The sequence below is a fragment of the Xenopus laevis genome, chromosome 6L (assembly GCF_017654675.1).
Source record: "Xenopus laevis strain J_2021 chromosome 6L, Xenopus_laevis_v10.1, whole genome shotgun sequence".
Lineage (NCBI taxonomy): Eukaryota > Metazoa > Chordata > Amphibia > Anura > Pipidae > Xenopus > Xenopus laevis.
In genome coordinates this window covers 68,885,390-68,911,875 of record NC_054381.1, presented here as the reverse complement: position 1 = coordinate 68,911,875, position 26,486 = coordinate 68,885,390, and the positions used below count along the sequence as shown (strand labels likewise).

At 35.7% G+C, this 26,486-nt stretch overlaps 1 protein-coding gene across 1 annotated transcript; it reads right to left on the bottom strand.

The window, feature by feature from the left end:
• Window positions 1-1,639: 1,639 nt before the first annotated feature.
• erp44.L (endoplasmic reticulum protein 44 L homeolog) lies at window positions 1,640-26,486 on the bottom strand. Its single transcript, NM_001193403.1, is given in 12 exon segments — window positions 1,640-2,074; window positions 5,634-5,736; window positions 7,950-8,091; window positions 8,705-8,816; window positions 10,110-10,226; window positions 12,897-12,954; window positions 13,590-13,705; window positions 15,380-15,564; window positions 15,913-16,028; window positions 17,850-17,889; window positions 20,893-20,965; window positions 26,391-26,486. Coding segments are annotated over 12 exon segments (1,224 nt in total). The 5' UTR covers window positions 26,448-26,486; the 3' UTR covers window positions 1,640-1,969.

Sequence of the window (26,486 nt, the reverse complement as noted above, 5' to 3'; positions counted from 1 at the left end):
GGTGATGAGGAATCCTGCTTGGATCACAAAAACCCCAACCCGGGATATTTCAGGGACAGAACAGTTTTAAAACTGTATATGAGGACTTGTTCTAATTCTTTATATTGGCCTAGTACAACTTATACATATGCATATTTCTATAAACCAAAGACTGCAAAGGAAAGAATCGATTCATTTGTCAATGCATCAAATTTATTACATACTAGTAGAGAGTACATAAACAGATAGTGGATAATGGTAACCCTAGCTCATGAGAGGCGGTGGATACTGGCAGCCCAAGCATTGCTTGCATGCTTACCCAAATGAACAAGATATCTGGAGCTATAGCACTGCGGTGTGACGGTGCGGCTCTTCCTGCTCTCAGTTGGACAGTACATTATTGTCACAAATGTATCTCAATACATTGAGATATGTTATTCCTAGCTCTTATGTTATCCCCACTAGGTTGAGATCCTTGCAGAACCACTCCACCCTGAGTTTTAAAAAGAAGTTTACATACCAAGAGCAGAGTTGCGAATATTAATTTTTATATAACAAGAACTACAGGACTGAAATAAAGCACCTAGAAATGTTATGCATATTTTCTTCACACACAGTATGTCACTCTTAAATTTGACTAACTTACTCAAATCGAACATGGCTGCAAAGTTTCCTCTTGGGCCAACCAAACCATTCAGGTCCACTAATGAATACGGAATATTAAATGACAAGTCATGCATTGTGAAAGCTCTTTTCAATACTGGGGGATATCTTCCAAAGAGCTTGATATTATATTAAACATTTATTTTCCCATGGTAGCTAGTCTCATGCCATTCAATGAGCTAAGCTGCTGTGGCTTTTGGTAATCATTGGTTCCTGAATACACCATGGTGGTAAAGAGACACTTCAATATTGGAGTAAATCTCAAACTCTGTGTTTGGGCCAGTAAATATACAAGTAATGAAATGTGGCCATGTTATGAAGCTCCTTGGCCCTAAAAGCTGAAACTGGCCACCATGGGATCAGCAAGGGGAACTCCAACATCAATGCACTAGCAGAAATTTATCAGTTTAGTTAGTTGATTGAATTTTGAAACAGAAAAGTCCTATGGGGGGGGGGGGGAAGAATCTTGTGGAAAAAGTGGCCATTTGCCATGAAACGTTTTAAGCGAATTGCCCTGCGCCTGTAGTAGGCATATTTGCTACTAAAAGTACTAATCAAAAGATCACTTGTAGTAAACAAGAAAATCAGAAGACGGATCTCGTGGGTCAAGGGGTATGGGACCTTAAAAGCAATTGGCTGTATGGTGTGTGCCACGCACTGTTTTCTAATGACTGGAAAATGGGTAGATCCTTATCAGGATGTCACTGAACTTTGAAAGATCTTTACAGCTAGTTAGGGTTATTGTTATAGTTTTAATAACAAAAAATATTTGATTTAAAGTACTATAACGAGTGTGTACTTATGGTAAACATACTTTTACACTATACCCCTCTGAAAACATTGCATTAGGCATATTTCTTAATACCCTACACTGATCTTCCAATTGGCCACTGGTACTAATCTATAGAAAAAAGAAACTTGTAACCCCCAGCCCTACATTAAATTCATGGTTACTTCCCATCACACATCCAGCAACAACAAATAAACACACTTCATAGAAAAGATCAAAAATGTCAATTTTAATGTGGAAGTGCAAGTCAACAGTACTGTATCCTTGTTTAAATGTTGTATGATTTAAAAAAAACAGGGAAGCCTTGCACAAAAGAACGGTTTTGTAAGAATTTAAAATTTTCTACACAGGAAATCCACAAAACACAAACATATCTACAGTCTTGGAGATCAAATAAAATAAACAATTTATTACTTTGTTTTGTTTTTTTCCCAAATAAAAAATACAAATATGAAAATATAGGTTAACAGTTTTTCTTCACCATACAGAAGTTGATCTTTTTTTGTGTTTTAAGGCTACCAAGGCAGTTCAAATTACTTAAAGTTCATCGCGATCTCTATTCAGGATAGTGTACCTATGTTCACTTGGAGCCAGTTTCTGGAAGGAGCTATCTGGAGGATTACTTATTATATCTTCAGTTGGCTGAAAAAAGAAAAATAATAAATTATTATAGTAAAACAGACCCGTTTTCACTAAAATGAACTACAGGCTACATGAAGAATGCAAACATGTTTAGATACTCTTGCACCCCATGGAAGGAGTTACTAGTGAATATAGCAAGTTTATAAAGCAAGAGAGTTTATTGTCTGACCCTCTTATTTAGTTGTAATGTTTCGATCAAATCACAGTTACCTTACTCGGGGAAATAAAACCATATATAAATGTTTTTATTATTACAGATAATTTGGCTAAAATGGAATTTATGGGAGATGGCCTTTCAGTAAATCTGAGCTTTCTGTATAATTGGTTTCCAGATAACTGTTTTTTTCCAGAAACCCATTATCCAGAAAGCTCTGAATTATGGAAATGCCATCTTCCATAGACTCCATTTTACCCAAATAATGCAATTTTTTAAAATTAATTTCATTTTTCTCTGTAATAATAAAACAGTACATTGTACTTGATCCAAACAAAGATAAAATTAATCCTTATTGGAAGAAAGAGACAGCCTATTGGGTTTATTTCATGTTTAAATGATTTTCTAGTAGACTTAGGGTGTGACGATCAAAATTACAGAAAGAACCGTTATCCGGAAAACCCCAGGTCCCAAGCATTCTGGATAATACTTGTGTGAAATTAGAGCTCACCACAGTAAAACTCACCCATTTTCTATTTATTCCTATGGGATTTTTGAAAGCATATTCAAAATATAAAAAAAACAAAAAAAAAAAACAGCCCATAGGAATGAATAGAAAGTGGGTGACTTTTACTATGGTGAGGCCTAATATATAAGCTAACTATAAGCTTTGAGGCAAATTTAAAGGGGTTGTTCACCTTCAAGTTAACTTTTAGTATGATGTAGACTGTCATATTGTGACCTGGAGAACTGCAGAATCAAAAGCTAAATAACTCAAAAACCTCAAATAATGTAAAATGAAAACCAATTGAAAATTGTCTCAGAATATCACTCTCTACATTATACTCAAAGGTAATTTAAAGGTGAACAACCCCTTTAAAAATTGAAAAAAACTCCAACCATTAGCAAGGCTTTTTGTCGTTTAGCAGACATGTTTAACTATTTTGATTTCATCTGAATGCGTACTTTTCAAAAATATATGTTTTTCAATCGACTGCTCTTATGAGACATAAAATGCAGGTAATATGAGTGACAGATTGTGTGCATTACTTTCATTTTGGAGGGATACTACATACCACATGCTTAGGTAATGCTATGTATATTAGGCATCAAACTGTTCAGAAGAACATTGGCATTGATTATTTAGGATGTTGTATCTTGTGATGTGGGAGAAAAGAGGTCTTTAAATGCCAACCTACCAAAATGCAAAACTCTAAAGTTTTTATGATTTTCTGTAAATTGTCTCAAAGCTTTCTGTTTACAGCATCTTACAGAAGAACTAAACCCTAAAAAGGAATATTGCTATAAATTTTATTTAATATAATGAACTTATTGCATCAGCCTAAAGTTTCAGCTTCTCAATAACAGCAATGAGCCAGGACTTCAAACTTGTCACATGGGGGTCACCATCTTGAAAAGTGTCTGCAACACTCACATGCTCAGTGGGCTCTGAGCAGCTGTTGAGAAGCTAAGCTTAGGGGTCATCACAAATTATCAAGCAGAAAATTAGGTTTGTCTGTAATATAAGCTGATGCTACAGGGCTGATTATTACAAATTTCTCATGCTAGTTGCATTGATTTCTGTGCTGTCATGTAGTAATTATCTGTATTAATTACTAATCAGCTTTATATTACTACCTTTAAATTCTATGTGTACTGTATATTTTGATTTAACCCCTAAGCTCAGTAACTAACAGCAGCACAGGGCATGTGCAGTGATTCAGCAGAAGAGAAGATGGGGAGTTACTGAGGAGACACAGATCTTCCTTGCTAAAACACTGTGGTTGCCTTGGGCTGGTACAACATTTCTAGCCTACTTATTTAGTTAGGCTTTAGTTCTTCTTTAAGTATCTAATAAACATGTGCGAGATGAGATGTGCATCTCATCTCTTAAAGTAATTTTCACTACACTTGTATACAACCCACTTATACCATCAATAGGATTAAAGCCTGGACAGAGAAAGTAGTACTTGTTGATTAAAACATATATTTTATAATAAAGGACTGCAAGGTATTATCCTGTAGTATAGATTCATGGGAGGAGAGGGTTAGTCGTCCCTTTAACAAAGCACTGGTAAGGTCACATCTAGAATAACAAGTGCAGTTTTGGTCTCCATAACCCGAAAGGCATATTTATAAAGTAGAAAACTGCACAGAGCAACTAAGCCAATAAAACGTATAGAACGTCTAAGTTGTGACAAAAGGTCCAACCAGATGGTATTGGTTACACTGGAAAAAAAGAATCAGTAACGTTAAAAAGTGAATATATTTTTACATTTGGGGGCCGATTCACTAACTTCGAGTGAAGGATTCGAAGTAAAAAAAACTTCGAATTTCGAAGTATTTTTTGTGCTACTTCGACCATCGAATGGGCTACTTCGACCTTCGACTACAACTTCAAATCGAAGGATTCGAACTAAAAATCGTTCGACCATTCGATAGTCGAAGTACTGTCTCTTTAAAAAAAACTTCGACCCCTACTTCAGCAGCTAAAAGCTACCGAAGTCAATGTTAGCCTATGGGGAAGGTCCCCATAGGCTTTCCTAAGTTTTTTTGATCGAAGGATATTCCTTCGATCGTTGGATTAAAATCCTTCGAATCGAAGGATTTAATAGTTCGATCAAAGGAATAATCCTTCGATCGTACGATCGCAGTATTTGAGCTAAATCCTTCGACTTCGATATTCGAAGTCGAAGGATTTTAATTCCTAGTCGAATATCGAGGGTTAATTAACCCTCGATATTCGACCCTTAGTGAATCAGCCCCTTAAAGTTTGTATCTGTTCATTCTGCACTGACAAAATGTTTAAGAAACAATTGCTCTGTTTTACAAAAGAAAAGGTTTTCTTTCTGTAGCCAGCAATGAATGGCATTTGACCTCTTCATATTCCTGTGTAAGAACTTAACTATCCCTATTTTACAGAGCTTCTCTTTTATCCACTGTGTAAACATGTTTATTTGCCATATTCAACTTGAATGCCTGCCCCCATGGCTACAGAGCAGTTTATTTATATACTGTAGTGGTGTTTCAGCAATGTTTTCACTTTATTTCAGACACTTTCTATTTTGTAATTTAAAATACGGATGCCTTTTTAGTAATGTATCTGCCCCAAAAAACTTTTGGTATTTTACAGCTTTCTCTATAAAAAACCTTTTCTTCTGAATTAATACTTTACACACTGGCAAATCTTTACAGAAGATGCAAGGGCAATCACTGTATTATTTGTATGCCCCTTTTTATGTTTTTACCAGTCTTTTAATGCCTCCAAATGTAATTCTTTAAAGTATGGAAAATGTCTCAGAGGATCAACAGCAGGAAGATCTACAGTAAATTTCAAGTGCTACTGTGGTTTACCCATAACGTGAATTTGAGATTACAGCATAAATACATGCAATGTTTACATACCTGATCGGGGGAAACATCTGTAGGGTCTGGTCCATGGTGAAATTCCCTATGCAGTTTCCCAGAGTGTAGGTCTAGTATAAATTGTTTTAGTTTACCAGAAATTCTGAAATTATAAAACCGACCAATGAAAACAAACTTTAGGAAAACTTCAGTCTTCAATTATGAAAAAACTCCTGGTTTATCATTTTAATCACATACGCTAATCAAACGTGAAAATTAACTTTTAGTATTTTGAAAACCTAATGCTGCACGGAGTACTGTACTATATGTTGTATGTATGCTGTACTTTGTTTATATGTGCTATAAAAACATCGGTTTTAAGACCCAAGGTGTATAAAAGTTTTCTTGCTCTACTGCATGTAATAAAGTGATTCAATAATTTTATACTAGTATTTTCCATATATCTTGGTTTGAGTCCACTCATAGCATCATGAAACCTATCGTCGTAAAGGCATTATTGTTAGCACTTAGGAGTGTGGCATTTAGATTTGATAGGGGCAAAGGATGCATTAATTCCTCCCTTTTGCTTTTCTTGCTGGGTTGGCATGTCTTTCATAAAAAGCCAATACAGGAATTAGGGATGCACCAAATCCACTATTTTGGATTCAGCCGAACCCCCGAAACCTTCATGAAAGATCTATCCGAATCCTGAACCACATCCTAATTTGCATATGCAAATTAGGGGTGGACGGGGGAAAGCATTTTTTTTTTTTTAACTTTGTATTTATTAAAGCTTGACCGAAAAAAGACATACAATGGAATGTATTTCTTACATAACATATAGTTATGAATAAAGAACTTCTTGACATACATTCACATCCTGAATATTCTCGTTTCTTATTGTTAAGCAGTGAAATACCGTATAGTCATATTCAAACATGAGAAAAACTATATTGTGGGGGGGAGGAGAAAACTGGGGGGGGGGGGAGGAGGATAGGAAGTTTGGTGGTTGAAACGCTATACCTGTCTATGCAGTAAGCCTTCTCGAAATAGCCAGATATTCCACACTTCATCAAATTTGTGTAATCTATTATTCATAAGAGCATTTAATTTCTCCATTTCAATAGTCCACCACAGTCTATTCCGAATTTCCTGCATCATTGGGGGGAGTCCTTTCCATTTTTTGCTATCAAGCCCCTGGGCGTTAAACAAAGTTGAACACAGAGCTTGTGTTCGTTAGAAGTCACTTGTTCGGGCTTCCGTAGCAGTAGAGCCGTCCAAGGGTCCGGAGCTAAAGCCGTTGCTAAGGTATCAATTGTCTGAAAGACTTCTTTCCACAATCTGTTAATTAAAGGGCAAGTCCACCACACATGCATTTCATCTGCATTTTCCCCGCAGCCTCTCGGGCAAAGATTCGTTGTGTGAAACCATTTATTAAGTTTTTGGGGCGTATAATACCAATCATGGTAAACTTTATATGCATTTTCTTTTATACAAGTGTTAATTGAAGCTTTTGCCATAGGGGGGGAAAGCATTTTTAACTTGTTTTGTGACAAAAAGTCACGCGATTTCCCTCCCCGCCCCTAATTGGCATATTAGGATTCGGTTCGGCCAGGCAGGATCCGAATCCTGCTGAAAAAGGCCGAATCCTGGATTCAGTGCATCCCTAACAGGAATATCCCCTTTACCATAATTTTTATGTATATTATGCGTTATCTATTCTGGTAATGATTTAGTCATTACGTTAGGGTAAGCTACACCACAATGCCCGAAGTCTTAGAGGAGAATGATAGGAGACAAACCTGGAACTTTTATTTGTGAAAAAAGCCAAAGCTCTTCCATTCTTTCACTCATGTTCACTTGTATGGGCCACCGAATAAATGGAAAAGTGGTATCTGGCCATGGATGACATTATAAAATTTCCATCTTTCAGCCTGAGGTGTGGCAGCTCAAGTAACTAGGGTTGTCCTTTTTTATTGTCATGTTTACCCTAAGAACTATGTGCCATATCTCTCCAAGTGCTGGAGCGTACATAATGTTAATACACTATACATATAGTTTCAATATTGATTATTTATGGCAATTACATTGCTGGTAAATTACCACTTCTTACAAAGCCACATTTTCATCAATAAAAAAAAAATAAAATATGTGTGTGTGTGTGTGTATTTTTATTCTCAATTGGTACAGCAAGAAGGGCTATTGTGCTTCAAAATACTGCAGCACAGAGACTGTTACAAAGAAATTCAGTGCAGAACCAGCAGAACTGGGAAAAAAAAAATCATCTACAATCTGGAGTTTTCTTTTTAAATGAATCAAGATATTAGTTTGATTTTTTTCTTAGAATTGTTTTTAAAACAGTTGTAAAATACTTACGACAAATCTTTAAAATCTGGAAAGACATACATATGTCTAAAGCTATCAATGGCTATTACAGGACAATCAGCAGGTGTCTTCTGTATGTGCAGAAGAGGGTGCCTAAATTTCTCACAGTCTGCATGTAGAAAATTTATTGTTCCTGTAAAAAGATGAAATGATAATTATGTTTTTTTTAAGATTAGTAACTGTTTATGACAATAGTTATTTATCAAAGGTTATTTATCAAAGGTCGAATTTTATAAACTTCAAATGAACTCACAACTCGAATAATTGATAATTAAAAAAAAACGAGTGAGAAAAACTCGAATCAGCGAGTTTGGGGTTAACAACTTGAAAATTCTAATTGATCATGTTTTCAGCGGGAAAAACTTGAATAGCTCGAATTGATAGAGTTTTCAGGGCAAAACCACCTCAAAAAAAAACCACAAATATCATCAACATCTTCAAATGGTTCAAGGGACCTCTGCCATTAACTCCTACATGACCTCAACAGGTTTTAGATGGTGTATTTTCAGATTCAAGCTATTTCCAGGGTTGGGTATAATAAATCTTGAAAAATTCTATTTTTTTTTTTAACCCGAAAATGTGCCCCAAAAAATTAACTCAAAAACGCTATCATAATAAATATAACAATCTATTTGTGAAATAATTAATAAGCATCCACAACAGCATGTGGTGCATGTCTATTAAAAAAGTATTTGCATTTCACAGAAATCTTATATTGGAATATACTAAACAGGAGGAAAATATACCCTTTTCACTTATCAATTGTCGGGCAACCTCTTGTTGGAATTTTTCTAGGCTTGCAGTATCATCTTTTACATGGAAAAGTATTAGAAACGGAAGACCTTCTTCTGTCAGCTCCTGCACAAAAAACAAAATAATACGGTTGTTCTGGCAATCCACACTTCTGTTTCAACGGAATTCTGTCTCTTAAACAGAGACTAAAATTGGCAAAAACTTCTACAACATACAAGATTTACAATTTATTAAAGAGCACAATTTCATAATCTGAAGAATAAAGCAACACTTGAATTAAGCAGGGCCCTCTATGCTACCTGTATCTGTCAATATTTGTAATATGTAATCTGAATCAAAATTTACAATATGGTGATCTCAACAGATATCTTTGCTCAATGAATATTTGTCAACTTGTTGCGGGGACATTCTGGGAAGTTGTATCTCATTATGCACCATATCTACCAGTGTATTTTGCATCAGCAGAGATACAGCTTCACTTCCTGCTGTACCGCTCATCAACAGAACAATAGAAAGGTGGCCATAATGTGTTGAAAGTTTATGCAGCGGGCTTCAGTGTGTATGACAATGAGGGATGAGAATGTGTGTACATTGGAGTATGGTGTTTGAATGTATTAATTTCTGACTTTGGGAGAATAAGTAATTTAAAGAAGAAAGTGTGTGGGTTAGAACAAGGGCAGAAATTAAATTGTTCATGAGCGTGGTATTAAATGTTTAAGACTTAAAGAAGAAGAAAGTTTATAATCATTTGGGGGTGCCTAACATTTGGAAACTCCCAGTGATCTAATCAATCACCTGTTACCCCAGGCCAGTGTTTTCAGCAGAAAACTGAACCAGCCTGGGATACTTTTAAGCAAGCATCACAGAGCAATCTAATTCACAGGTCAGTCAGGGGCCATTGAAGAACAAAGATGAAGGAGTTACGTTACTAGGAAGAGCGTTTTGTCAATTTAAAAACTTAATTTTGCAAATCATTTTAGATTTTGTGACTTACAATATTTGAAAAAATAAATAAATAAATAAAATCTGGGAGGGAACCCCAGGATTGCCTCATGAATGGTTGACAAATAGGTTGGAGCAAGCCGAATTTCTGCCATGATGGGTATTATATAAAGTCTTTCTGCCTTTTTATTTTAAGCTATGTTCCTTTGTTTTCTGCACTGTGAAACCACACTGCTTGGTGAAAATATCATAAGGATTTGATCTGAAATGTTGCATTGATATGAAGTGCAAAAGATGTATAAAGTTAAAAGTGAAATGAAACCCCCTATAACTCACTAAAAACTTAAAAATGTGCATCAGAGATTTGCTTAGCCACAGGAAAATATTTTTATAACATTCGCCAACATTAAAATCATTTTAAAAATAGAAACAGCATAAAATAAAGTATATACACACCTCTCCATTTTCAAATGTTATTTCTCTAACAAGGGGGACACATTTATCTTGTGTCCATGCAAACGTCAGGTCAAAGTTGGTTAATGATCCCAAATAAACCATGTCTGGAGCATTCTCCTAAAAAATACATAAAACACAAGCCAAAATCTTACTGAATACATACATACAATAATGGCAAAATATATACTGAAAAAATAAGAACACCACAAGTATACATTACTTCATAATTTATATTAACACTTAACATGTAATACAGGTGTTACAAAAGGTTTCATTCTCATAAAATAATATATTCTGAAAGATCCAAAATACTTTAATTTATTCCCATTGTCTCCTGTTCTTTTATTTAACTTTGCTGATAAGCAATCATTTCCAATTATTCATAGTTTATTAAAAATTTACTCATCTAATAATAATAATAATAATAATAAACAGAAGAGCAATATGAGTTTATTTTCCCTTGTAAGGCTCCACTGGCAGTTGAGCTCACCTGGGTTCTGTTTTGATCTGATTTGTTCAGTGCTGTCCAACGTGAAGAGTTGGACTAAGTTGAATGTCTGTGGGTCACATTATATCAAATGTAATTTCTAATACAAAGCAGTCTATGGACCACATAGGCAGGCATATTGTCCTAAATATAGTGGAGTGCCACATCAAGTCTGTAGGCCTCCAGCCCTTTTCTGGATTAATTTATAGTGGAGTCCTTGGAGTAATGCAGGGGGGTCTTGAATGTGAATGTTAGTAATTTAAATTGGAGCAAGGAGATAAATGAGTCTAGCAGCAGCGTTCAGAACAGATTGTATTTGTTAAAGGCAATGTATTGGAACACCTGCAAGGAGTAAGCTGCAGTAGTTCAGAGACGAGACTGTATGTATAGTGTTCATTATATTTGAGCTGAGGTAAGGGCATTTTTGGGCAATTTTGGGCAGGTGAATATGACAAGATTTGGCAAGTGTTTGGAAGTCTAAGAAAATTCCTAGGCAGTGCAGTGTGACTGTGTGGTTGATTGAAAGGTGATTGACTGTAAGTGAAACCTAAGAGACAGGGGAAGATGTTGGAGGTAATATAATAAATTCTCTTTTAGAAAGATTCAGCTACAGGTGGCGCTGTGACATCCAGGAGAGGAGAGCAGAAATGAAACTTGTAATTTGGGAAAGGCTACAAGTAGGGATGCACCGAATCCACTATTTTGGATTCGGTCGAACCCCCGAATCCTTGGCGAAGGATTCGGCCGAATACTGAACCCGAACACTAATTTGCATATGTAAATTAGGGGTGGGAAGGGGAAAACATTTTTTACTTCCTTGTTTTGTGACAAATATCATGCGATTTCCCTCCCCACCCCTAATTTGCATATGTAAATTAGGGTTTGGATTCGGTTCGGCTGGGCAGAAGGATTCGGCCGAATCCGAATCCTGCTGAAAAAGGGCGAATCCTGGCCGAATCCCAAACCGAATCCTGGATTCGGTGCATCCCTAGCTATAAGGTGTGAGGTCATAAGTAGACAGGTAGAGCGGAGTGTCATCTGCATCTTGCACAAGTGCAGCCATCAATGCTGTGGCACTCTAGTGCTTCTGCCACCCTGAACGTAGTGGTATCTCTACTGTTCCTTAGCATCAGTAATTACACTAGTGCACAATCCTGCAGAAGAGGCAGCATTGACACAGTTGTGCGTAGTGCAGCTAAACAAAAGTTGTGAAGGTAATGCTTGAGTTGATTTACACAGCTCAGTGCATTTTGTAACTGCTGCTGCTGGGGAAAAGCTGTTTAACACTACCAAAATAGCTCTGCATGTTTCCACCTCTTTCCTGTGGTAGAAAACAGTGCTAGTGCGTTTGCATTACTATAAGAATAAGGGGGAACAATCTTGGTCATTTGTACCAATGGTTGAGTTTGAGGCATTCTGACTTACTTATCAAAGATCCGCACAGGGCGACTCATTTGTCATTGCATTTTAAAACACCAGCAGAAGTGATTCTAACTTGAAATGCACATATGACCACAATAGAAGAGGTGAAAAATACACTCAAGATAAAAATTATGTTTATTAGGTACAATGCTTGGAACCTTGTTTTTTTTTTGGGGGGGGTAAATCTTTCTTTCAGCAACATGACGCACAGTGACTTAAGGCTTCTAAAAATATCTGAACTGCATGTATATAAAAGGTGTATTCTTAGTATTACAGAGAACAGGCAAAGATAATGGGCCAGATTCAATTCAGTGAGAAAAAGGTATATCACATGAAATCGCGATTCAATTTCAGATGCAATTCAATAAAAAAAAAAAACTTATCTCACAGATATGAAAACTCTATTGAAGTATATGGGAAGAACTGTAACTGAATTTGGAGAAAAGTTTTTTTGAATCTTGGCAATGAGTTTTTGCATGATAAACCATGAGATAACTTTTTCTCACTGGCCCAGTATATCCCATATCAAACCAGTTTGGAATCAGAAAACAAAATGTGTGCGCTACATTTGTGTGGGAAAATAAATTAAAAGTTGTTAGAGACAATTCCCATGGTCTTCTTTTGAAACACCCACTTTTACATGCCAAAACATTTCTGGCAACGTTCATAGATTTTTTCCTTTAATAAATACTGACTATTCAAAGTACCGAAGAATATTCTAGAGTCTATTCGTGTTTAAACTTCTTTGCCGCAATTTCTTTTGAAAAAAAAAAACAAACTCGGTTTTTGATAAATCAGCCCCTTACCTAATGCTAAAACTATACATATTTAAAACGAGATTTTTTTTTTTTTTTTTTTTTTTTTAAACATATGCTTACCCCAATAGGTCTGTAGATTACATTGTCACCACTAAACCTCTCTGGCTTTGCTACATCACTAAAAGAGAAAAAAGGGGATTAAAACTCAAAGTTGACTAAAATTTAGTTTTTTCAGTTTTTAATTTCATTAAAATATTTTAAATGAATAGAATTACCATTATGAAAATATATCATACGTCTTTTAGATGTAAATAAATTCAGGATTTTGCTAAGAGATGTACATTTTTTCAATGACATTTGGAGTAGAAAGACATTTATTAATTTTAAAATCTCAGAAGGTTTACTTTCTAAAGAAATATATGGATTTTCTACACTGAACATACTGTTAATGGCTTTTAGGTCTTTCAATGTAGAGTAGATTTAAATCTGCTTTCAACAGTATTATTCACAATAATAGGGTACAGACTGCAAACTCCCCCCCCCCAAAATTTTCCAGTCTGATCGACGATCAGACTGATAACCAAGTCTTCTACCAATATCTGTTGGCTCGTCTCCCTCCATATTGTACGAAAATTTATTTTGTGCGATATTATCGTGTGTCTATGGCCACCTTTAGGCTTTTTTTTCTCTCAAGATCAGCTCATTCAGTGTAACACTTTCTATAAATTTACATCTTTAATATGTAATGTATAAGAATCCAAATTTTGAATTCCCCTTATCTTTATAAACTAGTTTTTCATTGCTAGTACATACCCAAATGCAGCAAGGAAGACACAATCATCATGCAAAATATTTGATACTTTTTCAAAGGTCCTGAAGTTGTCTGTTTCTTTGCTTTCAAAAAAGCCAATTATATTTCTTTTACTGCGCTGTAAATTGCCAAAAAAAGTATGCATGTTAATCATTAGACTGAATATACAACAGAATATTGACAATTTTATAGAACATAAAAACCAAAAGATAATCATTTCTTAGGCAGTTCTTGTCTTTTGCACTGCTTGTAATATTTTGTTGCAGTGTTTTAAACAACAAAGTAAATGGAAATAAAGTTTTTTGAACAACCCACATGCACTGGAATGCATGTGGGTTGAGGGACTACATGCACTGGAATGAGAGAATGGATGCACAGGTGGCTATTTGGCAAAATGGAAGTTGACCACTGCATTGTCCAACAAAAGCAGATAGCCTAAACTTCAAGTTAGTGCTACAAAGGACAATCGCCTAACAAAAATAGTTGTTCACAGGGCTCACAGTATTCTCACTGATGTTTTATTTTTTTATTACAATTCTGCTAGCCCTGTTAACAACTAGCTTTTTACTGAAACTGTGTTGCAAAGATTCGGGAAGAGCAACACTTTTTTTGGAGGAGCTGAAGTTCCATTTAAGCATTTAATATCAGACTTCACGGACCAACCAATTTCTTATAGTAGTTGAGTATAACAATACTCAAATACTATGATTGTATGCATGTTTCTTTGCTCGAGTAATACTATAACTGGGGCATTTTGAAATAAGGGCAGCTCTACTAAATTATACGAAAGGGAGAAGACTGAAGTGTTAGTAGTATGGTAATATAGTATAGTTGTAACTCGTTTAATTATATTTTATTATGCATAAAAATAAAACACTTTCATTTGATGGTGTCTCTCTTCTTTTGCTGGGGTTAAGTACATTTTTTTTAATCTCTTAAATGACTCTAAATAGTCCCCAGAATGACATACCTTTCTTCCAACATTCAGTCTTAGTCCTTTTCTAACACAGAAGCTCAAAACTGCAGCTTAGATCAGCCATTTTTTCTAGTTTGCTTCCTTTACTTTAAGGCTAGGGCCTGACGGGGCCAAAATCAGCAGGCCAATTTCAGCCCTTTACTGCTAGCAAATCTTCTCCTCTGTTCACGTCCAGAGGAGCGCAGAGATGAGACGAGGCTTCTGGACACGAAGAAAGAAGAGGACTCTCTATCGGTGAGGGGCTAAAATAGGCCTGCGGATTTCAGCAGACAGATTTCTCTGTCTGCCTGTCTGGCCCTAATCTAAGCTTTCCTTCCCCACTGACAGCAAACAGCTCTTCAGCTGACTTCCCTGTCAGTAAAGGGGGTGGAGTTTCATGCTAGATGAGTAATTAGCTGCTCTGAGCTGCAGTTGTGAGCTTCTATGCTAGAAAAGGTATCAGAATGAATGTAGGGAGAAGGGTGTGTCACTCTGGGCACTATTTAGAATAAGTAATTTCAATTGGCCAAGAAACACTGACCAATACATTTCTTTTATTGTCTGTTGCCCACCAAAACAATAAATTTGCCTTTCTATTTAATCAAAACTGAAAGTTTAGTTTTGTGTCATTTGTAGTTTCAGTGATCTAGACCTTACCCCACGTGAAAATAATTTGAACTGCTAACTGCCATGAAAATAAACAGCTAATCCCTGGTGAATAATATCTTTTTCCCTTTCTGCCCCCTAAATGGTAATGAATCATGCTGTGTAGACTAACAATATCATAGTTACAAATGTGTTACACTACAATAACAACTTATAGTTAGACATACTTACATCAACAGTTTTTAATTCTTCCAGGTCACCAACTTCACGTATAGGGTTACTCTTTTGCTGTCTAATGTAGTCTGCAATTGCAGTAACTGACCGCTGCCCCCTGTATTCTCTTTTCATCATCATTCCATTTCTGAAAAGCTTTAGTGTAGGATATTTACTGATCCTGTATCTTTGTGCTATTTCAGCTAAAAAGAGACAAAGAATCATTTACTTCAATAATTTTGGATAATTCTAGCAGCTGTAAACTATACATTTTAATTATGCTGCCTTTAAATCACATAGGAAAATAATACATTTAAAGGGGCAACACTTTGAAGATGAAAACAAAATAAAATAAATAATAAAATAATCAGTTAATTAAATGAAAATAAGACTTTCTAAAAACAATCAGTTAAACCCTTTCTGAAATATTCGTGATAATAAGCAAATAAGACAGTGCTCTGTCTCTCTTCATTGTCTCTTCCTGCAGGAGTGTGTCTCTGTGCAGTCAATAGGGAAATGTTTAATTTTTGATTAAATTTGTAGATACTTACAGTGTTGATCACAGTCCACTCTTGCAAAAACAACTTTATTTTTATCAGGATATTCTTCTTGTATTATATTAGATGCTTCTTCAAATATAGGGTGCAGCATTTGACTGAATCGGCACCTATTAAAATGAATAAAGATTTCTGTTGGTGGAGGTAACGACTGTGTGTGTGTATTTATGGTAAATTTGGAAACAGAAAAGAATAAAAAATGAAGAGCAAAGGCAGAGATACGCAGAGAAAGATGTAGATGGTAGTGAAGGTAGGACTTTTCATAGGAAAAAAAAGTGGGGATCAGAGAAAACATGAAAGAAAGAACAATGGAAATAGGGTAGAATGATATAAGTAGGGGAGATGAAGAGTTGTTAAGAAACAACGTGATCACATGCACTATGCTGAACAAATTTTACATTAACATAGATTAGACTGGGGGAGATGTCCATTAAGTTCTAATGCTATGCTCTTGTGAAAACTGCGTAACTGCTACCTCAAGAGGAAGGCAAACAGTACTCAACTGAAATGGTTTTCTGATCGACTTTGTACTAAAAAGTTAATTTTTTTTAACCTTGTATGTTCTGCAGGTGGATAGAAATCTTTACTATCCAATACATCCTTACAACAGGATTATAATTGGAAAGTGCAGCATAAAAAAAAATATTTTCAACCTGCTGACTTTAATTTAGCAAAGCTTGACAGCTTGGTAGATTCAAGATGTCTTTATCAACTTTGCATTTGTTAGAATTCCAAAAATATATGGTTTTCAGGGTCAGTGTCCTTTTTGGCAGCTTTTACCATGAATTAATTATATTTTACGTGGAGACTCTACATGCCATGTACTTTTATAAACCAATAAACTTTAGACATGAAGTTGTTGAAAATTGTTGAAAGTAGACACCTGCGCTGGAATTAGCCCGAAAATCCGACTATTTCTGACTTTTCGTTGAAAAATTCATGCTTTTCAGATTTTCTCCAGAATTTATCGAGTTTTCTCAAATAAAATCAAGCTTTTTTAATAACAAATACGGTCAAATCGTGGATTCTAGGTTGGTCAGACTTTTTTAAATAAAATAATCAGAAAAATTTGGATTTTGATAAATAACCCCACAGAGTTCATATTTAATTTGTTTTATCTTGATACCTATTGAGCTATGGGAAATAACCTTTAATTATTGTAATAATACTGTAAATTGAGGTGATTTCCAGAAATATCATAGAAGCCGCTAACTGTAGGAAAGCTTTGCATTTAGAGTAGAAAGATATTTACCCATTTTGGATTCGAGAGAATAATATTGCTTACTGGGGACATGGCTTATTACCTTACATAAAATACAGTCAACGGTGATGATTTTGCAGATTTTGCAACTAAAATGACAGCCATGATAGGTCATTTGTGATAGCCCTGGCATTCATATTCAAGATCTTTTTGCCTAAGTAAATATATGATATATAAATAAGTGGAAGTTTTGAAGTCATGATAGTTCATATGTTCAATATTTTGGGGGCCCTACTTGCAACATACTACCTATGCTTATTGGGCTTTAAATTGTTAATTAGACACCTGGCGTTCATATTTAGGATTATGGTACCTAATGGCCTGTGGAAGATAAGCTAAATTGAAAATGCACAAAATGTTCAAAAACAGTCTGGCACAAGGTGTAGCTGAAGTTCAAAATTCTTCTGGCGCGAATAGGATTAAACACTCTGCTCAGCCCTGGCTGCCCGGCTACAACTTTCTTTATCACAACTTACAGTCTTTATGTAGCATTACCTTTACAAGAACTCTAACCTGAAGCCAATGAGGCCAATGAATATTGGGTTACCCAGATAGAGGGTAGGATTTTCTAACACTATGCCAACATAAGAATCCCCCTGTACATGAAATGATAGTGTCACTTCAAATAGAAAGTAATAAATAATTAAAAATTAAAAATATATATACATACCAGTCAGCATAGAAATTCACTAAAGCAACATCAGCATTTCCTGCAAATGTAAAAAAAAATATATAACTAAATAAAGATAAAGTGCAGTCTCCAGATTTTATGAAAATAACAAATTCCCATAAATCCATGTTAATTTATGACCCTTGTGTGTTTTGGAAAGTACTTTGGAAATAAAGACTTTTTTTTAGTGATTATCTATTTTTTTTAATTTTGACTGTTTTTCTGTTTATGTTCATAGTTTCCTTTTCACTTTCTCATGTCTCCCTGGACCAGCTCTGGGAGAGAAGTCTCTGTAAACTAATTTGATACAGTAGTTGAAAATTTCTATTATTATAGAATGTATAGAACCTGCTTTACTGAGCTTCAAACATTAGCATTTAGGGGGTTATTTACTAAAATCCAAATTGATCTCATTTTTTTTTTTTTTAATTAAAGAGAGCTTGACCGAACTCCCATTCATGATTTTACCTTATTTATCAATAAAATAACTTGAAAAAGTTGGGTTGCGAAAAAACTTGATAAAAACGGAGTGAAAATTTGAATTGTACAAATGTTTCACACGTTACTCCCGAATCAATCAGTTTCTTTCGGTTATCACCCGAAAACCCGTGACTTATACATGACCTCAACAGGTTTTGTGCTTTTTTTGCAGCATTAGGGTATAATACATCTCAAAACAATCTATTTTTTTTTCTACAAAAAAATCTGTTTTTGCCCCAAAAAGCCTGACCAGAAAAAAAACGAGTTTTAGTAAATAACCCCCTTAAACTTAAATTGTCGAAAAAGGGTAACAAATAAAAAACTGAAAAATGTTTTTAAAAGTCTATTTCTGGTTTCATGAATTTTGTAACAGCATTTTTAAATAAATCAAAATTACTGTGGCAAGTTGTCCCACAACCATGCCAAAGATTGCATTTTTTGGCAATATTGACTGCAATAAAAATACAATGGTAGCCACCACACATGGCTAAAGTACACTGAGTTTTCATTATGGCACCAGCAATTCTCCACAGAATGAGTCACTGCATCATTACGTGGTACCTCATCATTAGCGGTGCCCTGAGTCATTACGTTTATATAGTTATGCCAACTTAATGACGCAAAGGATCACGGGTAATGAGCAGTTACTCAATCACCATGAGGTACTGGAAAGCTAAAATTAGCTTGCATCGCTTGTGTTTTTGCATTATATAATGCCACTGATGGGATTTTTTTTTAAAAAAAAAAACGCTGTATAAAAACGCAATATGTGGCATTCGCCTTACTGTACACAAAAAGGACTGAAAAGGTGCCTGCAATGTAAACACTGGCACTTTTGCTTTAGGAGTACATTTTTGTGTTTGCTAGATTAAAATAACTGGTAGGCCAACCAGGGGTCAGGAAGACTCCTGTGTAAATGGGAACTTCTCTAGAGGTTACCTGCATAGAAGTCTTAGTTTAGGCAACTCCAAACACTTTTGTTTCACATTATTATATGGTTGAAATTAGCGAATTGTGCTAGTTTTTGATACTTCTACAAATTTAGTAATAGTAATAACAAGAGACAATGTGGTCTGAAGTCATACCCAACAATATCCAAAAATCTAAACCTCTATTCTTAAGATTTCTCTGGCAAATTCTTTACGGTTTCTGAAATAATCAAGTTAATTTTCACTATGCCCCTCTCCTACTTTCCTGCAAGAATTGGGAGTCAGGTTTTGATCAAAATCAATCAATCTCTGACTCCAGCTCCTGCATGTACAGAGAATGAATATATAGAGATTGCTGAAAGTGGGGATGTTATAAATCAATTATTACAGAAATGGTACAGTAATTTTTATGGTTTATATTTAAAATTATTTTATTTCAGTGAGCTAGAGCTTATATAAAAAGAGAACTGAAGCTTAACAAAGAAATAGTGTTAAAATATTGCACATCATTTTAAGGTTTTCTGTACTAGTCCAAGGCAGCCACAGCCCTTTAGCAGTAAAGATATGTGCTTCCAAATATGCCTCTATTAGCTTCCCATCTTCTTTTCTGCTGATTAACATCACGTTATATGGCAGCAAATAAAACAGACCAATTAGCATTAGACTTTGATCATCTGCCCTGTAACAGCTTATATTGCAGAAGAATCTAATTTTTTGTAGTGTTATTTATAGGGATGCACCGAATCGGCCAAATCCCTGAATCCTTTGTGAACGATTCGGCCGAATACCGAACTGAATCCTAATTTGCATATGGGATATTTTTTTCTGCGATTTCCCTCTCCGCCCCTAATTTGCATATGCAAACTACGATTCGGTTAGGCCGGGCAGAAGGATTCGGCTGAATCCGAATCCTGCTGAAAAAGGATAATTTTTTTTTTTTTTTTAGAATATGACTTGGAATCCTCAGAGCCTCTCAAAGCAGTGATATTTCGTTATATATTCATTATATATTCTGACCTACAGTCGGTTAAAGTAAAACAAACATTATATTGTAGTTTAAAAATGTTATTATAGTACAAGTATGGGACCTATTATCAAGAATGCTTGGGACCCGGGGTTTTCCCGGATAATGGATCTTTCCGTAATTTGGGTCTTCATGCCTTAAGTCTACTAGAAATTCATTTAAACATTAAATAAACCCAATAGGCTGGTTTTGCTTCCAATAAGGATTAATTATATTTTAGTTCGGATCAAGTACAATCTACTGTTTTATTATAACAGAGAAAAAGGGAATCATATTTAAAAATTTGGATTATTTGGTTAAAATGGAGTCTATGGCAGACAGCCATTCCGTAATTCGGAGCTTTCTGGATATCGGGTTTCTGGAAAAGGGATCCTATACCTGTACCTGCAAAAAATGCAGTCTGTAGTAGTCTGCATTTTTAAGCAAGGTGTTGAACTTTATAGTCTTTTGCCTTTTTATAAGTCTCATCTACTATGCCACTATGTACAGTGTCTCTCAAACAAATGTATTCCTTATAACGTATACTTCCAGAATAGACTTTGAAGGCCCTTCTATGTTATTTAATTTCATTGTTAAAAAAAAAAATATATATATATATATATATACTTACTTAAAATGTCATCTATATTGCCACTCTCTAAGGTAATTATTTCACTTTTTACTGGAGTGAAAACGCACATTATCTGCAAAAAAAGAAAAATTGTTTTAAACACTGATTACAGGGAAAAGATTATAAAGTATTTTAAAGGTTAACTATACCCCTAAATATTGCAGGTGCAAATATGTTTGAAGGGATGGTTCACCTTTAAGTTAACTTTTAGTGTGTTATAGAAAAGTCAATTCTAAGCAACTTTTCAATTGGTCTTCATTATTATTATTTTTTAACTTGGTGTTTATTGAGATTTTTTACACATGCATAACAATATGTATTTTGCTTTTCTTGTCAAGACATTAAATAAAAAACATTTCTGTTATACATTCTTATTTTTTGCCTTTTTCTTTGGAATCTTTCCAGGTTTCAAATGGGAGTCACTGATCCCATATAAAAAAACTCTTTAAGACTACACATGTATTGTTATTGCTACTTTTTATTGCTCATCTTTCTATTCAGGGCTCTCGTATTCATATTCCAGTCTCTTATTCAAATCAATACATGGTTGCTAGGTCTCTGAAATTGCAAACCAGAGAGCTGCTGAATATAAAGCCAAATAAAAACCACAAATAAAAAAAATGAAAACCAATTCCAAACTCTCTCAGAAGATCACTCTATATATCATGCTTAAAATTTAATTTAAAGGTGAACATTCCCTTTAGTAAAATAGCTTATATATAAAACATTGTTTCATCTAAATAAACCATCTTAAAAAAAAAAAATACACTTTTCTAGTAATATGTGCCATTGGGTATTTCAGCTGCTCAGTACAGAGACCAGCTACCTGGGGGGTGCAAGTGACCCGCTTGTGCCCCCCTTAGTGCATCCTCTGGTCTAGAAGATATACATTTTGCACTCAAAATCTCACCTTTAGTAAAGCCTCCATAAGTTTGAGCAGGCTCATTTATCAACACTGGGCAAATTTGCCCATGGGCAGTTACCTATAGCAAACAATCAGTGATTAGCTTTTTAAACCCAGCTGCAAGCAGAACAATTAAAAGCAGCAATCTGATTGGTTGCCATGGGTTACTGCCCATGGGCAAATTTGCCCAGTGTTAATAAATGACCCTCAATGGGATTATAAATATTATTCTAATCAATTTTTTCCTTCAGTGATAATTAGGATGCCAAAAATAAATATTTTAATATTCAAGAAATTGTGTTCTGTTGTTGTCCACTCATGACTCAACTTTATGGTTGTGTGACCTTGTAATGTTACATATTAAGAACTAGTAATTCAAGAAAACAAAATTGCATATGATGTGTTAACGTCAACAGGGGCACCAAACACAAATTGCTGACACAGTTATGATGTATTGAGACATTGTATAGGAATGCCATGTATGATGGTGTAATTAACTCCTTATGTGCGATTCATGGATAGAGACATTGTATACAGATTGCAGACATGATGGTGCTCACAGACACTCCCCAATTCTTTGAATCAACAAAGTAAATCAGAAGCTTCACTTTTAGTCAAACTTTTTTAAGCCAAACCCCTGTTCCACCCAAACTACCGTACTCTTGTTCCACTTACAGATACACCCCAATCCCACCCTGGCCACGGCCAGAAAGGTTGAGAGGTGGATATAAAAAAAAAAATTTTCATCAAGACAAAACAGGTTGAGGTTCCAAAACCAGAACCCTGGAGAGATTTTTTGAGAAGCTATAGATCCAGATTTATTGTTCACAACCATAATTGGGTCTGTATTCCCCTTTTCCTTTCTTTCAGTTTATTCTGACTTTTACACAGATCCACCTTGGAACAAAAAGGTGTAATTCTAATACAGTACGCTTTGACCTGTTCATGATAATGTTACCTTGATACTTGCTGACTCTCATGTCTGACCTTTTACTAGACTGCCTGTCCAATCTCTCTGGTACCTTGCTTCTACACTTTGCTCTGCATTTGCCAGCACCCACCTTCTTCCTTTGTCCATACTTTCTTGGTCTTAAAGGTCTTGCCTCCCTAACAACTTCTTTATTGGAATCATAAAAGTTGTCACTTTCCTTTCTGTAACCATTTTTTTTTTTGGAAACTATAATAATACATATTACATCACATGGCATGTGGCTAGCTAATATCTGCCCAGTTAACTTTAAAAGCTGGAAAGGAAGTTTTGAACCCCTCAGTCCTTAAAAAAAAAAACAGACAGACACCAAGCTTACCTGAAATACACAGACTTCCTAAGTGATACCAGAACATTATTTCATTACATTGTTTCAAACTCCTATGACGATGCATCATTAATTAAATATGGGATCCTCATATATGGTGTACTTTCTTTTGGTATTTGGCAGTCTCTGACCTGCAGCTCCACACTGATTTATATACCCATGCCTGACCCAACCTGACGTTGACATCACAGGAAGGGAATGGCATGAGTATATAAATAACAGTGATGATCTATATCCACTGTCAGAAATTGGGTTGTGACAGTGCAGAAAGAAAGTGAAGTGGCTGGACTGTAAGAAAAATATGACCCATTGTCTGCTGCAGTTCATTATTGGTCCCATGCATCACTAATCTTGAGTGCATAAAGTCAACTCCAGCACCAACATGCAACAAAACAATATTTCTACAGAGCAGTACAGTACATGGAGATAAGACAAATGTATTATGGGACCGAAAATGGAATCAAACTGCAGCATTTATCGGACAGTAGGTGTTTCCAAAATATCTCTTAGACAAAAAAAAGTATTCACTTTAGAAACCTTATTTTGGCAATATGACATTATGATTGCTATCATACAAATAATAGAATTCTCTCCGTATAATAAAAGTCCATTTCAAATTAAACATGAAATCCAAATTCTTTTTTTTTATTTAAGCATTCACTCATTTAAAAATCTCAGCTGCCAATCAAATATTGCCTGCCCCTGGTGGGGTTTCTTTTAACTGAAAAATTTGAGTTTCTACTGAAACTACACTCGAAAACCCACATTTTTTTTGGAAAAACATAACTCGACCTTTAATAAATAACCCCGCAAGTGTGGAAAAAATAAATTCTTAAACATTTCCGTGCCAAAATCCTATCTATATGTGCGCTGAACTCATGCTTGTCAGTGAACAAACATTCAGAGAATGGAAGACAGTTACCTGGCTTTTTTTTTTTTTTTCCAGAGCCAGGTGGAATACACACTAAAGTAATTAAAAAGCTAACAACTAAGTTAGGGTTGTTTTCACTAGACTGTGTCACTGACCTAACTTGAAACATTCCTCCATGAGGGATAACATCCTTTCTCTCTATTCTTGAGACCAGGGTCAAGAAAAACTGTTTCCCATGGAATTAAAAAATTTTTCAAATCAACCAGTATGCCCCCTTATGGAAACAAACTACTTCTTTTAAAATACATGCTTTTAATTAAAAAAAAGCATGCTTTATTTGCTTTATCATAAAGCAGTAACAGAGCATTATTTTGCTCTCCCACTCACTATTTGGCATGTAAGGCAATGGCAAATCCGAGGGTATAGTCCTGCGTGGGTCCATTTTCTTATACCCATACCCAACCCATACACGTAACCCACAATTTTCCCCCACTGATCCGCAATAGGCCAACTTACCTTCATGTCCCCGGGGACATGTGAAACTGGAATTGATGGCACTTTGGACCAAAATCTGAATCCGCACAGAAATAGAAAAAAGCAACCACAACCATAGGGGAAGGTGGGAGGGCTCAAGTCTGCGCCTTTATAACAGCCACTTAACTCCTCAGGCGCCAGTAGGTCTGAACAAGAATCTAGAGACTCCCACTGGGGTGAGCATGGAAACCAAATGTATACCTCAAGCTAAGCTTAGATAGAACTAGGTAAACTTGTAAACAGGAATAATCCAGGGTCAAAAATTAGGAAATCAAGGCAAGGGGAGAAGGACCAGGACAGAGCAGAATTGTGGATCAAGAATAAAGGAGTAGAATTCAGGAAACAAAAATCAACACACCCAGAAACAAGCAGACTTGTTCCAGTTCGAACTGGTAGATCATATATATGGGGCTGATAGTAAACTCAGGGCAGCTATGGCTGTGCTCACACAGAAGTAATTCCTCCCCCCCCATTGCATTCTAAATGGTAAAAGGGACACTCTATAACGTACGGCCACTTAAAGTAAAGCCAGCATTAAGTGTGGGGCTACATTTGAATAGCACAGACGAGAGACTGGGGACTTGGTGGTCATACACGGGTAGATTAAAGCTGCAGATATTGGTCCTTTAGACTGATTCGGCAGTTTATCTGCCCATGTGTGGGGGCTACCGACTGGTCCTCCCGATCTATATCAGGCCAAAAATTGGGCAGATATGGATCGGTCAGGCTTGATTTTTTTTGTATGATCCAGGACCACATCAGCTACTTGATGCGGTCCTGTGACCCGTCGGAGCCCATTCATAGTATTGTAATCCGATCGTTCGGCCGCAGGGCCGAACGTTTGGATCCATCCGATATCGCCCAGTCGTTAGTGGGCATATTGGGTTAAGATATGCTCATTAGGCAACCTTGCCAAGCGAGCGGATCTTTTAGTGTATGGCCACCTTTAGAGTTATCACTAATAACTCACTTTGATAACACACTTGCAATGTATTATTGTTAACTTGGCTTGAGATAGAATGATTGCTTTAAATACTATATAGCAAATACATCTAAACTATTAAATTCTGGTACGGTTACACCATAAATGTGTCATTAATATACCTAGAATTATCAATGAAAAAAATGTAGAATATCTGGACGTTTGGGCTAATTCAGACCCAAATTACTTACATGGAAGGGAATTAGCTAAAAACATACTTATCCTAACTATAGTTTTCACCACACAGATCCTATACATTTGTAAAACCAATGAGTTACAACACAACTAAAGCCATTTCGTTTTTAATGACATAAGATATATTTGCATGAGCAGCAACCTCAATATTAAAATTGCCGTTCATACTACTTCCTTCTATTTGCAGAAGAGACTATTTCCGGGAGTCAGGGTAGACACCAGCTTTGCAAGTCTTATTTACAAGGCAGCAGCCAATCACATAGAGCCACAACACAGAGTCAAGTAATTGGATCTCTGTTCTAAGGGGCGGCTAGTAACATGCACATCTTAAATTGCTGCCTGCAGACCCCATAACACGCCTAAATTGGCAATTATTTGGAAACTAGCAAAGGATATTTAGCTTGTGCTTTTTTGTAACTTCTATTGAGTAAATTCCGTGCGCATAGTATCAACTCATACACAAGGAAATATCAAGAGAACAATTTGAGCGTGGTCCGCAAATGTTAAATATTTAGATGTCACATGTTACTCGTAGTAACTTCCTTTACTAAAACCGAACATATCATTCATATATTTAGTATAGAACTCGTACAGGAAACAGGATCCAGCAAACTGCACAGCCATGCTCTCTATTCAGGCTTTCTTGACTGCAAAAATATCTAATATTAACTCTGCATAAATCTCAATCGCACTTACCAGTAGCATGAAAAAGTACGCCGGGTAAAAGTAAGGGACGAAGCTATAGCGTCTCATATTCGTAGCGATATGCCGGCTGATGTTACTAAACCCTTC